This window comes from Epinephelus moara, chromosome 17, assembly GCF_006386435.1.
Source record: "Epinephelus moara isolate mb chromosome 17, YSFRI_EMoa_1.0, whole genome shotgun sequence".
Taxonomy (NCBI): domain Eukaryota; kingdom Metazoa; phylum Chordata; class Actinopteri; order Perciformes; family Serranidae; genus Epinephelus; species Epinephelus moara.
Genome location: NC_065522.1, coordinates 5,578,149 through 5,593,398, shown reverse-complemented (window position 1 = coordinate 5,593,398; position 15,250 = coordinate 5,578,149). Strand labels below are relative to the sequence as shown.

The 15,250-nt window shown below is 40.8% G+C and overlaps 1 protein-coding gene across 2 annotated transcripts; it reads right to left on the bottom strand.

The window, feature by feature from the left end:
* Window positions 1-1,383: 1,383 nt before the first annotated feature.
* sf1 (splicing factor 1) lies at window positions 1,384-14,786 on the bottom strand. 2 transcript variants are annotated; one of them, XM_050066679.1, is made up of 12 exons: window positions 14,387-14,786; window positions 12,581-12,712; window positions 10,705-10,780; window positions 7,694-7,846; window positions 6,246-6,335; window positions 5,936-6,119; window positions 5,610-5,725; window positions 5,391-5,498; window positions 5,091-5,286; window positions 4,443-4,668; window positions 3,639-3,803; window positions 1,384-2,669 (listed from the first exon to the last, which is right to left on the bottom strand). In XM_050066679.1, the coding sequence occupies exons 1-12, from the start codon at window positions 14,646-14,648 to the stop codon at window positions 2,338-2,340; spliced, it is 2,040 nt and encodes a 679-aa protein (XP_049922636.1). In that variant the 5' UTR covers window positions 14,649-14,786; the 3' UTR covers window positions 1,384-2,337. The 2 variants fall into 2 exon arrangements, with proteins under 2 accessions (XP_049922636.1, XP_049922639.1); XM_050066682.1 differs by having other exon boundaries at window positions 4,443-4,665.
* Between the last annotated feature and the right edge of the window lie 464 nt (window positions 14,787-15,250).

The window sequence follows — 15,250 nt, the reverse complement described above, 5'->3', positions numbered from 1 at the left end:
TCAGCAGGCAGGTGAGTAACGTGTATTTATGCCCAAGCTGTTGCTATTTTCAGCAAAAAACTGAGCTAAAGACTGTATTATTTTCTCGATATCATTTGGTCAATTAATACGTGTGCGGAGAAAGTCGAGAAGTATTGCGTTTATTTTTATGTCAAAATGGCTTCGTTTCCGGTCTTGATCTAGGTAACTTGCCGTAACTAAGCATTCTTCAGACCTGCACAAAATCCTACACAAACCATCCAGTAGTACCTCGCATTGTGCGTCGTGAAGTTAAAGAATTTTACACAGGAATTGTACAGAACCATATTGAGAGGAAGTAGGTGGATATGTAATGTGTGTTTTAATTAGATGTTATAAGTACAAATAGAAGGATAGCAATTTGAAAAGGCCTGAAGTTCATTCTTGGCCTTGAAATCAGTTGCCACAATGGTCGTGACCAAACTGTTCACGATAACGATACTATCGCGATATATAAAGAAACAAACGGAAAATATTCAAGAGCTGCTATTTACACAATATTATTGTTTGTATGCATTATTAACATTGTATCAAGCAGTAGTGTGGTGGAGGGTATATGCAGGTATACAGGGTATACCCACCTCTTTCATGGCGGTTTACAGTATACCCACCTAACAGCCAAAAAGCCATTGGAATATAAAGGAGAGTATACCCACTTCCTCCTTGTTAACCGACCCATCTAACAAGTAGTACCCCAACCTCATTAACTACCACTACACCACTGATATCACGGTTATCATCAGTATTAGTAAATCGCGATTCGCAACACCCCTATATGGAACAAAGTCTTGATACACACAGAAACATTATTCAAGGTCCACTTACTAGCTTTTTCCAGGGCTTTCAACCACACCGCACAGTCTTACTAGACAGGGTTTTCTCCATTGTCATCAAGTGACCTAAATATAGAACTTTGGTCAAGTTCTAAGTTTGTATGTGGGGAAAAGAGTGAACTGAGCGCACACCATCCATTGAGGCAGCTCATGGGAATCATTAAGAATGTCATGGTACAGTGCAAACCGCTGAGTTTTCTACTGTTTATGACAATAAACCTCTTGAATCTTGTATCATGAGCAAACAACTCAATATTGTGAAAGCCATGAGATGTAGTTTAAAGCTCCAAAAAAGCAAGAAAGAGGGTCTAGAGTTAGATTTTTTTTCCTCAAATGCGTGTGTCTAAAAGCCGTATACTGTATGTCTCTGTAAGACTTCCTGGAGTTTGTGAGGCACCTTTGACAAAACCAGGTTATGTAATGCCTTTGAATGAGGAAGCCAAGGGGCCTGGAAAAAAAAGCTCTTGGCAAGCATTCTGACACAAAGGGTCTCGCAACCATGAAAGGAGAAACCAGTCCGTACTCAATGACAAAAAGGTGAAATGGATCAGTTTAATGCTAAACCAAGCAAGATTTCAACAGCTTTTCATTCAGGCTAGCGCCATAACACAACAGACTGATTCCAGAAACAGAGTAAAACTAACATTTTTCTTCTCTAATAACTCGAGGGACAAAACATATTTTTGTCCTTGCAGAAGCAACACAAACACTGCACACAGCGTCTTGTCAGAGCAGAGAGATGCAGAAAAACAAGGATATATCAGATTCTCAGCATTCAAGTAGTGCAGGGGTTCAGAGGCTGGCAGATAGCAGCATCAGATCTCCCTTATCAAACTCAAAGTCACAACTGAGACGCAGGCAAGCAACAAAAGAAAAGACAATTAAAACCCTGGGAATTTCTGGAAAACAATCAGACAGTACTACAAAAAGGTTTTCTGACAGAACTAAGATACACTTCACATCTTGTTATTACAAAAATATTAATCTTATTCAACTCAAAGCCAACATAGGGAACATGACAGGAGTATAAATTTGTGAGTTAGGTGTCTACAATGGATCATGCATGCTGAACTTCAATATATTAAATCCAATAATAGTTAAGTGTCAACTTCTGAATTGAACTTTTGAAGCAATGAGACAAAAATTAAACTTCCGGCTGGCTATTTGAGCAGTTTATTTGGTATACAAGTAACGTGACAAACTACAAGAGCAATGCAGGACATAAGCCCGAGAGCAACAGTGTTTGTATACACACAAAGACTTTTGTGTTAATACAAACTTTAAAAACAGGAAAAATAACTCATTTACTAAAGTTACGCAACTTTACAAATTGAACTAACACAACCTTTCATCATTTCAGAGATGTCTTGACAATATCAAGGATCAATAAAAAATAAAGCACTGGTTATATTTTTTCTGTGAGCACACATCCAAAATGTGCTGCAGGGTGGAGCTCTCATGGGAGGACGATTCTTCTGTGGCAGGGTTAATTCTGGGGTGGAGGAGGTGGGGGAGCTGGAGGCATGCCAAAGGGGGGCATGCCCGGTACCCCCATCCCCATCATGGTGACAAAGTTGGAAGGGTCCATGGGCGGTGGGGGTGGTGGCGGGGCGTACATCATGCCAGTTGAGCCTGGAGGTGGTGGAGGGGGAGGAGGAGGGGCTCCTGGGGGCAATGGGGGCTGGACCCCTGGGGGAGGAGGCACCATGGATGGGGTGCCCATTGGTGGTGGGGGCTGGGCTCCAGAAGCTGCAGGCTGCTGGGGCTGCTGCCATGGAGGCAGGGTGCCAGTGCCAGGGCTGGATGTGGTGGTGGTATCTGCAGGAGGCGCAGCGTAAAGTTAACTTTACTCAGACTACAATATACATACCAAATTGTTATGTCATAGATTAAAATTATTGTGATGTGTGGCTCCATGTCAGAGGTAACAGAGAGAGAGAAACCTGCAGGCTGTCAGTCATTTTGACAGATCAGAACAAGGGCTAACATAACTTTAAGTAATTCACACCTCTGTCCAGTTGGTGGTGTGTGCATATTAATTATCTATTGTTTCGTCCCTCTTTAATCTCATGTTCATGACTACATTGTTTAGCTGGCTTCAAATCTGACACCAAGCTGTTAAACAGTCCCAACAAACTCACACCGACGCCAAGGCTAGAGTCTGTTGTGAAATCCGTGGATAACCATTAGGAAACGTTAGTCGTACGTTGCTAACAGTTACCCCTGTCAGAGTGTGTGTGCAGGTGCACTTTTACCAACCATCCCTGTCACAAAGCTCACACTCACAAGCTTGCCTGTCCATCATTAAAAAGAGGATGACGGACAAGCAGGTTAATACTGATAACGTTAAGCAGCTGGTGACAGCAAAAACTAAAATAACGGGTAATGTCGGATTATGACTGAATTTTTACAACCCTTTTTTACTACCACATGAACTCTGAATGTGCTGATGTCATCTAATTTGAGTGGAAAATTACAGGAGTTTTAATGTGTGAGGACTTGCAGTAACCATAACCAGATATAGGAGAGCCAGCTGCCCTGAATGTTACCTTTGTGATGACCAAGCTGCAGTTCATTAGTAAAGAACTACAAGAACAGCCTATTAATGTCCTGACTGGAACACTGTTTTGTATTTGGGTCAGTCAAATTGTCTCTGGGGAGCACTTCACACAGAACAAACATGTCTGTACTACACAGCGAGAGGCAAACTATTTTGTATGGCTGTCATAATGTTACATATTGAATAGAGAATGACAGGGAGGTTTCAAATTAAGTTTTTTTACTTACTCTGTTGCCAGGGTAGCGGCGTACTGGTTGCCATGCTGCTCGTTGGAGGGGGAGGTGGAGCCTGCTGTTGCCATGGTGGCAGGGGTCCAGAAGGGGGAGGAGGCGGCTGGTTGCTGGGGGGAGGAGGTGGAGGTGGCATCATGCCCATTGGAGGTGGCAGCAGGCCTACAAGGAAACCAAACATCACACATTTTCACAGTTAAGTTCTGGTGCCACAGTTTATTCCACATGGCACACAGCACATGGACAAGCTTGTTTAGTACAGATTTAAATGTGGTTCTCACTTACAATGCCAAACCAAAAAGCTTTTAAGCAAATGCACCATGGATTATAAAGGAGCTTGTGCAAGAGATGATGGCGTCCCAGTAATGTAACATGCTGAAGTAAAATCCATATCCTTTCTTCCACTAAAAATCTCTTTCAATTATCTGTCAGCTCTCTAAAGCCCAATTTGGACTGTGTTTATTTTGTTAAAGGAAGTGGGGTGATTGTAACATCATTACAGCCACAATTACCTTCTGTGAACTCGCTTGTCATCCTGTAATTTAAATCCTGTCTTGTATTCCATGTTGGACCTCTGAGTTTGTTTTTAAATCAACTCACCATGAAATGTGACTTCTGAGTGAAAATGGAGCAAGTCCCTATTACAGACCCCACCCTATCATTTCCTGATGGCTAAAAGCTGTGTGATGAGTTACATTACAGAGGAGTACAGCGAGTATTTTATCCTCCATCTCCCCCTGTGATGTTCCTGCTGGGATTAGCCCATCTAGACTCCCCAGACCCATTCATGTCAGCTCTTACCCATGGGGTGTCCATGAGGTCCTGGACCCTGGCCCATGGGAGGAGGAGGGGGCTGCATCCAGGGGGGAGGCAGGCCATTGGGGTTGGGGGGCATAGGGGGGCCTCCCATGTTGGGCATGGGGGGAGGGAAGCTGTGGGGTCCTCCGTGGCCACCGGGTCCTCCATGCATGCCATGGAAACTTCTGTTCTCAGTCGGAGCGGAGCTCATCCAAGGAGGCCGTGTCTGCTGCACACAAACAGTTAAGTTACTTTTCTACACCAACGGGAGGATGGAACCATGTGTGCTGTCAACTACCCATAGTTAAAGCTGCAGCAATTAATTGATTGGTTGTCAACTATAAAAATAGCCAGCAACTAATTTGATAACTGATTTATTGGTCTGAGTTATCTTTTAAAAACAAAAACGTCAAAATTCTGATTCTGGCTTCTTAAATGTAATTATGTGGTGTCTTTGCTCCTCTACGACAGTAAACTGAATATCTCTGGGTTGAGGACAGAAAAAGATATCTGAGGACATTTTGGACTTTGGGAAACTGATCAGCATTTTAACCATTTTTGACGTTTTATAGACCAAATAACTAATCGATTAATCTAGAAATAATCAACAGATTAATTGACAACAAAAATATTAATTAATTGCAGCCCTACCGGTGGTGGCTGGGTACTGTTGGGTCCTGTGGCACGAGGCGCTCCTGCCTGGGTGTTTGTGTGTCCTCCACCAGATGCGGGAACTGGAGCCTCTCCTAGCTCAGCCATCAGGGACAAATACTCTTTGTCCATACGAGCCTTGTCCTGAGCCGACTGAGGAGGCTCGCCACCTGTTGCTCTGTGGGCAGCGAACGAGCTACACAAACCAAGAGCAAACAGTGTTACACAAACATTAGTAACATTTCATAAACAAATAAGACTTTCAGCTTAAATTTTGTGAATTGATCAACTGATCATCACCTGGTGTACTTGCAGTCAGAGGAGATGTGGCCTGCTCCACCACACTTGGTACAGAGAGTGGTGTTGGTGATGCTGCGTGGCTCAGAGTTCTGCCAAGGACGAAGAATCCTACAGAGACAAACAGGCACACTCTGTAGCTTTAACTGAGCATAACAGACCTACAGTGCCCATACATTCATAATTAATGATCTCCACAACTATCAGTCTTGTTCCACTGACCTGTTGTCGTCTTCCCTCAGTGTGCCATTGAGTCTGGCCAGCTCCCTCAGCTGCATCTTCCGTAGGTCATTCTGATCTTCAGGTGTCTCAATGCCTTGCTTCAGAATGTTGCGAATCTGTTGACACAAATCTCTCAGCATCATACACTGCACCTCGTGTACTGTCCCAAAGGCACATTGAATACATAGAAATATGTAAACATAACATAAATATATACATATATCCATATAGAAACTGATTAACGGGTCACTTGAGTGTAAGGAGCTGAGCAAAGATGGAATATCAAATAGAATTATGATGTATCACAACAGCAGAGGTGATCTCACCTGCTCCACAGCTTTCTTGACGTTCTCCATTGTGTTGGCGGTGACCAGGGCATGCAGAGGCTCATCTTCCCCTGGCAGCATCTGTCCGTCCTTTCGGCCCACCTTCCCCTCCTTCACTGAACCTTTACCCCGGATCATGATCTTGGCGCAGCACTCCTTCTCAATGTTCTTCAGCGTATTACCACTGGAACAACAGAAAAGGAAAAGAGCAGGAGGCTAAGCTCACTTTCAACTGTACTGGCTGTTAACTGACTTGCTTGTAAAGGTTTGTCAAACATGCAACATGATAGTCATGTTAAGCCTCATTTACCGTGGACCGATGAGCAGACCAACAAAGTTAATTTCAGGGTATTCATCTTGGGGGATCATAACTTTGTCGTTGACTCTGGTGGCTGGAGGTCTGCAGGAAAGAAACACAAGATAAACATTTACCATGGGCTACCAAAAGCTTTCCAATTCTCGTAAAAGCCACTGTGGAATATTATTCTTATATCATACATAGCTTTATATTAACAGCCATGAGCTGTTTTCCACTGCAGGGACCTAACCAGTAACGTGGATGTTTCAATAATGTGAACCTTTAACAATCTTTTTAAGCTTTGCTTGTGTTTCCACTGTATTCTTCATGTTTCTGATACATGTCAGTTAAAGGCCATGGCAGGACAGACTATGATTATTGTGCTATTTAGTAGTCAAGTAAATAAGTGCAGATGTTAATGATTTCTGAACAGGGTCAGCCCATCTATACAGCGGGCAGAGAACAATGGCAACAATAAGCAGGCCCCATAACTAAAGATGCACCAATCCATTGGCAGGTGACCGGAATGCAACTTCGCAAATCCCACAACAGCGAGGAAATCACCTACCCTACTCTCCCTATGATTGGCTAGTAATCATTGCCTTCATTGTTTGGACTGGTTAGGTATAGGCAAGAGGAGTGGGAGTGGGACTAGTTAGGGTAAGAATGTCAGGGTAAGCCAATGAGAGGCAGAGTAAGGCACGCCATTCCTTCCCTATCCCATGATTTTTAAATTCGCGACAGGAATCAGCTGATTCTCAGCTTGATCGGCCATGACTAGGGACCGGCCAAACCTTCTTAGATAAAACCTGATCACATTTACATGCAGGATGGTTCATGTCGCGCATACAGCGGCACAGACAGTAGCAAACTACTGTCAAAGCCACTGCAACCCATTCTTGTTCCCAGGTTATCAAATACTGATGCTTGGTCAGACCCCCTCATTCGCAACTTTTCAGACCCTCTTAATAACTTTGTTTCCAAACAGCCACTAGTGAGAACTTATTGTCACTCAAATTTTTGTTGATGCTTAATCTTAGGTATCATGCATTTTTCCTATTTCAAGCCAAGTTTATATTTGCATTAAAAGTTCCAAATAGGTTTGTGTTTGCTTTTGAGTATAGTTTTTAGAGAGAAGGACAATCGGAATTGCCCAAAACTGGAACTGACAGGTCAGAAAAAAAATCAGGCAAGAAAATTGTGATTGGCACATCTCGCCCCATAACAATGCCTACATGTTACATTTACTTAAGTTTGGATTTATTGTTAAATTTCACATCTCCAACCAACCTCTACAACTTCAGACTATTTCCAACACCAATTGGCTGCCCAGTCAACGATGACAGCATGTGCTCACCAGCACTTAAAAATGTGCCTTTTAATATATTAATTAAATTAACACAGACTGTGTCTATAGCTGACAACGGGTGATTAGTGGAAAACAAATAGTTAAAACATACTTATAGTCGGCAGGAGGCTTGAAGTCAGGGTTGAGTCCAACCATCTCAGTGATGAGGGAGTGGCGCTCCTCCTCGATCTTCTTTCGTGTGCGATATTCACGGGTATTTAACCTCTTACCCTCGCTGTTGTAGATGGGCTCAGGAGAGGGAGACCTGAAAGTGGCAGACAAAAGACAAGACAAACATCATCAATACCTTTAAAGAAGTGGAGCTTTGCTATTAACAGTCACACAGGCTCCCTACATCTAACTAAGACTTAAAGAATTTCAAACTTTATAGACAATTTTGAATCAATGGGTACTGATATGACTTAAAAAGACTGTTCAATTTTAAAAAATCAGTTTGGGAAATTTAGATCTACTGAGAGAACTCTCAGATAGACTATGACTCATGGCCAGTGCAAGAGCTAACTCACAACGAAAGGAAAATTATGTAGGAACTCTGCACTGACATTTCAAAGGCTAGAGTCCATTCTTTTATACAATTCAGGGTAAAAAGGGGGCAACCAAAGCTGTATAGTGGTACTTAACCCAATACACTGGAGGGGCATCAACCACAAAGAAAAATAACAATTACACGGCCATAACTCAACCTGCATACAGGATTGTTGGCCTACAAGAAAGGAAAGCTGGGAGGTAAGAAAAGAAACCAAAGCAAAATTCGCAATCCTAAGCAGAAACGCTGGCTTTGAGAGTTGCTTGGTGTTGGCGTGGCGGAAGAGGTCCGTACCTCCCCTTGGATGCTGAAAACCTGTGTTGCTGCGTTAAGGAGGCTCTGTGCTTGAAAAAGGGTTAGGTTGATGTGGGGTAATTTGGGTTAGAGAAAAGGAATTAAGATTAGATATCCACCTTTTCCTAAGCTCTCCCATCAGAGAGCCACATTTGTGTCCATGTGATGTGAAGAGTGAGAAAAAAAAAATAGGTTTTTCCTTTTATGCTTCAAACTTCCAACGGTGACAACCTGAAACACCCCCAGTTGGTTCTGTCCCATTAGATTGGGTAGTGATTTATAAGAGTGCTGTGGAAATGTCTGATTATTAAGAGAAACTCTATACAGTGTACAGGCGTCAGGGACTCTAGCTAACAAAAAGGTCAACTTCACACACTCTTGAGAGCAAGCCACGTCCTGCGGGAACAGATCCTTATGGAAACTATGTTATAAACTGGCCACTGCTTTTCCAGAACACATACAATTCTGGCAGTTTTCTTCCAGACCTCAAGAGTCCAGTGGGAAAACTGGAAGACGCCCCCCTCCCCCTGGGTGGAAATGTTTAAAGCCACATTATGGGAAAACCAGAGATGACCAACGTTAAAATCATTTGTTAAGCGTAAACAGAAACCTATTTTTACTGGTTATTATGTAGGCTACACGCCATGAGCTCAGTCATCACTGGCAAAAACTTTAATTATATCCAGTAAGTAAAAAAAAGTAAGGCAAGGCAATATCAATTGATGGGACTTCTGTGAACTTTTGGTTACCAACTAACATTTTCAATAGTCAATTCATCTGAACGATTTCAACTTCCAAACTAACAAGATGTGATATAAGCAATGCTAAAAAATCATTTACCTTACGTGTTGTGACCCAAACCTGTTTCAGAGGAAAATCTTTATACATTATGCATCATATATGTATTCATATAGTCACACAGCACTCTACATCAGACACAAAGAAAGCAGTGGGTGAAACCATGATGCATAAGTACTAGAGGGCTAAATCTGAAGCAAGTAAAATAAGAAATAATCCAATAAAAAGGTGCATAAGTTATTTTTCTTAAGGCTAAATGGCCTTAGCTGAAATACATCTAAACTCATCTTAACACTGACCAAGTATTCACACTCCTCTATTGATTTCACTTTGGAGACCATCTCTCACATAGATGTTTTCAATGTTTGTTTTAAACTGAACCCAAGACTGGAGCACTGTTTTTGATTACATCATAATAAAATCGAAATCCTATAAGCAAGCTGATTAAAAAAAATAATTAACATAGTAAAAGGAAAGAACACTCAAGGATGGTAGTTTGGCTCTGAGGAAACGTACTGCTTTGTGAAGGATCACGAGATTCAATTGAAAGCTCAGAAAAAAATCTGCAAAGCAAACACTTTCAGTTTCTCTTTTTGGACAAACTAAGGCTGCACAAATACTTGTGATTATCATTTAGGACATAATTGTGCAGCCCTAGGTGGAATTACTGTTTGCAGAGTCAAGAGGGAACATAAACGTTACGTTTTTATGTATTTGTTTTCACTTTTTGTTCAAAATGTTTTTCCATAAGTTTGCACTGCTGCCAATCATTTTCTTGCAATATTTCTTTAAAATTTGTATTTTCTAAGTCATTTTAACAACATATATATTTTAAATATAATAAATTGAATAACTGTAATAGAATATTTTATTTTGATGTAATTGCAAACAGTCTTATTTACTTGAGGAAAAAAATACTTATACATCAAAATAAAAAAAACAAAACAGCTGCAATACTACAAACAATCTAAAAATACTGGGGTGAAAGTTTTTGCAATCCACTGTACAGTTTCAAGTAACTGTATTCATCATGTCCTAATTTGAAGTCTTAGCCATGTATGTAGCCATACCTATCTTTACTTACAAAAAATATTTTTGTAGAACTACTATAAAATTTACCCTTTCTACCTCAATATAAGCCACACATATTTATGATAACTGCTAATGCTACCAGTACCGGGAAATACACAATCACGTATCCTTACTGGTGATGGAATGGTGAATAGTCTGAGAGCTACATAAATATATTAATGGAGATCAAGTCTCCTCTGGCACTAGGCTTTGACAGTGAAAAACATTTTTGATGTCTAAAACCCTTCACTTAGGAGATAGCTAACTAAACACTACTTCTGCCAGCTAACACTACTACGCAACCTGAGATTTAGGCTAACAACCACATACACACTGAAAATCAACAATTGTCTTCCAAAAAGTCAAGAAGGTAGAGAAAATGTTACTGTTCATGGGTTTAATCTTTTTCCGACCTGTCCTCAGGGTTAACAGGGATTCCCAGGTCTCCTGTACGCAGTTTACGAGTCAGGTCTTCAATCTGCAGTTGGACTGGAAGAATTCAGGTTAGGAAAGAAAAACAAGGATGGAGAGAAATGTGGTTACCACAACAAAATCAGAGAGACAACGCTCTGCACATTAGAGCATTGTCTCATACATTACTGAGGTAAAGACAAATGGTGAGTCTGTTAAATAAAAAATAAAAAGGGAGATCAATGAACATCTGGTAAGACTCTAAAACATTGAGACCACTTACGCATATCTGAGGACATCAGAGGAACACATACATTCTAAAGGTCATTTACATTAGCATAAACCGGACTAACCTCTTCCCAGACAATGATTAAACATGGCGACGTATCAGTAAATGTCTAGACCATGATTCCTAAAAATGCCTGCCAAACCATTCAAATTTTAACCTGAACAGGCGGTTTTCTTCCATGAAAACAAGGCTTCACATGCTGCAGCATATTGTGTTTAACGGCTTTGGCATTTAAAGGACACATCGGGTCTAAAAATCACTGATCGGTCTGTTTGTTTTGCACGTTTCAATAACAAAAAAAGGTGATCATAGTCACTCTTTGCACTCCACAGATCTAACACTGAGGGGCAGCAGTGACATAGACAATTCTTACATTTGGAAGGCAATGAAAAAAATAAATCAGTCATCCCATGCACATTATGAAAGCTGTAATGAAATACCCCCCAAACACAGAGATTCACTGGTCACCGAAACAATTACTCTGGATTATAGAGATGAATACAGAACCTGTGAATTGTAGTTCACAGCAATTTTCATCTTAAAAACGCTTCCCTTGGATTGTTTTAGGGGATCTACTGAATGAGCAAAGGAAACGATAAATGTGACCAACAGAAGGTGGGCACAAATGAATGTTTACATACCAAGGAAGAACAACCATTACCAATGAGTGAACAGAATCAATAACGATGTCAGTTATTGACAAAAAGGACTTATCTGCTTCAGAACACCCCGTTGAGGGCCTATGAAGGCAGTATGTTGGTGCTACACTGCTGCTGGAAGGCATTTTATAGTTAAAAACAATTTGTTTTATTATGTTTTTTTAATGGGCCAAACTAAGAGCACAAGAACAGAGATCAAGTGTTTCCCAATTTGCACTTCCCACTAAATCAACTGGTTTAGTCATTTAAATATGCTGAATTGATTTGCCATTGAAGCAGCATTGCTCACACTTAGACCAATATAAACAGAAGCACACTTTAGCATGTTAGGACATTATGAGTAACGCCTCCATGCACAGGAACAATACTGATGATGTGTAGGGGGATCAAGCAAGACAGTGAGCAGTGACCTACAGCTCAGGACAGATATCAGCAAGCAGTTGTGTTTAATCATCTATCTCAAACTCCTCTTGCTAATGGGTGCCCAATGGTATGCAAACCATAAGACCACAGATACAATCTCCACAGCAAAACCACTTTACTTGCATTTAAGAGAAATTACCTTAATCAACACTGTACATCAAGTTATTATCATTGAAAGTGATTGCTTTGTCTCAACAGTTGGAGCAAAATTAGACATTTCCCATTTTGTGTAACACAGTAATGTCACTGTCAAAAACACTGAAAATATGATTATAAGTTTAAAGTTAGTAAAGCATCTTGTGGGTGCCTTCAGAGAGCTCTAACTGTTGGGAAGTCAGCAAATAGGACATAAATGTAACATTGGTATGCACCATGTAAAAAAACTAGAACATCAAACAGATGTAATTGATGAGACATATTATGAAACAAAACTGCATTTATAATTACATTTACACTGTAAAGCTAATTATTAAGAGACTGGGTTCATTATTGTGATTAAATATTTACCTATATATGCTCTCTCTTGATCTCGGGTCAGTCCAGGGGGAATGACAGTGGGCATGCCTGGTATGACTGTCTTCTGATCAGGTGTCTCGCTGCTCCAACGACTCTTCTTCCTTGATTTCTTCTGACAGAAATCTACCAAGAGAAGCCAGGGATATTATCCATGTTGGCTGTAGTTTCGATGCCTAATGTTACAGGATGAACATATATTCAAGAGCCGCTCAACATGACCTTCCGTATCGATAGAGGTAACTACCCACAGGTAGCCACAACAACCTGGACTAATTATATACCAGCCTTTTAACTTGGGACACAAAGACGCACAAAGGGGCCCTTGTGGCAATATAATATCTTACATATCAGAAGTATGCTATTGGCTACATTCCACCAATAGCTTAATTTACGAATCATTTAACATGAGCTAAGGTGAAATAAATATGGGTTGCTTAATTATTAAATTATGCATACAGAACCCTGGTTTAGAGAAGGCAAGTGTGCCCATTTGGCAAATTAAGCCCATTCTATGTTGTACAGCAGGAGCCTACAACAGGGGGTACTCAGGGATACTGCAGGGGGCCCACCAAATTATTGATCGATAATTTAATATAGATTTTGTTTGTTCATCCCCAAAAATTTAAATATATCTGAAAATACACATTTCGACAAATCCAAAATATTATTAGAAAAAACAAACTGGCCTATTCTTCAAAAATAATAACTTACAGTACACAATACTGGTGACAGGCTAACTGTTACCCATGAGCCCTTGTGCAACCCCTTTAGCTAGCTAGCTAGCAAGCATTAAATCGCTGTGAGACACCTGTCCATAACAGCACCGTGAACTAGTTAGCTAACAATCACCTACTATTGAAACATACTGGCTCATTGGCTGTGTTATTATTTCAGGTATACGATTATTCTTTTGAGTCACAATGGATATGTTTGTATCTTTTTTTTGCAAGAGACAAAGATTCAGATTAAAGATTTCAAAATTAGATTCAAAAAAAGTTTTTTAAGTCTAATTTTGAAATCTTTAATCTGACTCTTTTTCCTTGACTGCTGTAACACTGGAATTTCTCAATTATGGGATCAATAAAGGTGTATCTTATCTTATCTTATATGTTTGTATCTTTTTTTGCAAGAGACTCTAAAATGCCGTCCATCTCAGACACAAACATGATGTATAAATATGTGAATCTACCAACAATAATTATTTATTTATAAGTGGCAATTGTGACCGCCTTACATATTATTGTAGGCACATTTTACCACGCAACGTAATTTCATTCAATATATGTTGTAGGAGGTCCCTGCTCTGTCTCTCTTCTAGCTGAGGGGTCCTTGGCCTAGAAGTCGTGCCTGTTTTCCTAACTTAACTCAGCGTTTAGTGTGAAATGAGTCCAGCCTGACAGTCTGTCCACAACATGACATGATAACACAGCGGTAATCTGACACTGGGTGATGTCCTACCATAACGTTATACACAACTGAAATTTCGCCAACGTTATTAGCCTAGCCCTTACAGCATTCATACTGGGTTCAACATTAGCCACTGAATGAGCAAATTCACTTAAAAGGGATAACCCCGATTGATATAAACTTAAGTAAGCCAAATAACGTTAGCATTAGCTACTCACTACAATGTCTTAGCTAACTAGCGTTAGCAGGTCTGTCTCCATTTCGTGTAAGGACAGGGCTTGCTGTGAGGCCTTTAACCCGTGATAACGTTACTTAGCCACATTTTCTGGCTAGCGTTAACTCATGCCGCATTAAGAGCTTCAAACGTTAGCGGACGTTTCGCTTACATACCTTGCTTGGCCAGTCCACCCCCCGCAGCTGGTTGTTGTGGAGGCTGAGTCGAAAAACTAGGCCCAGGGTTGAACTGATGTGGCTGCTGAAAAGATGGATTTGGCATCGGGGGCTGGAAACCTTGTAGAGAGGGAAAGGATGCAGGCGGCCCCGGTGTTGGCATCAACCCGTTCCCTGCACCAGGCCCGGCGTCAAATCCTCGTTTAGCGCCAATGCTGGGGTGCAACTTCCCTAAAGGAGTTGCATTAGCGCCCGTGGCCATTTTCGGTGTACTCAAATGGCTTAGAGTCCGTCAAAAGTCAGTTGACTCAGATATAAATTTGTTTAAATTGAGAAAATGTCTAACAGTGCCGTCTACAATCCACTCTCGGCTTACTTTAATCAAAATGGCGCCCAACGGAAAACCACAAAGGATGATCCTATGGACGTGTGACGAGCCGCTGTAGTATAACACATTTCCATTGGCCAAACTAAGCCCCTCCTCATAGGCCGTATTCTATTGGTCAAAGGTTCTTTCAGTGTCCTCATTCTGAAAACTGATTAGCTCTCATGATTAACAATCCCCCTCATCTGTAACAAGCCACAACAACAAGCAGTCTACCCACTACTGAAATGTTATGGCATTAATATGAATTACGAATCAATAAATATTTCCAATTATGCATTCACATGACAATACTTCTATAAATTGCCTTTAAAGCTTTAATTTCAAGGCATTTTACATGTCACCAGTGAAAAAAGTGAACAAGCACTCAATACAGTTTAATGAAGGATCAACAAATTTGAACAGTGTCCTGGTAAAGCATCCCCAGCATCACTGACAGGGTATCTTGGCTCCAGGCGTCTAAATTGCAATACATAGAT

Excerpts from the sequence above, each read along its gene's own strand:
- sf1 (XM_050066679.1), bottom strand. The coding sequence starts at position 14,648 with ATGGCCACGGGCGCTAATGCAACTCCTTTAGGGAAGTTGCACCCCAGC. Across the intron at positions 6,120-6,245 it reads GGTCTGCTCATCGGTCCACG|TGGTAATACGCTGAAGAACA; the intron begins GTAAATGAGGCT and ends CTGTTGTTCCAG. Across the intron at positions 2,670-3,638 it reads GCCGCTACCCTGGCAACAGA|ATACCACCACCACATCCAGC; the intron begins GTAAGTAAAAAA and ends CGCCTCCTGCAG.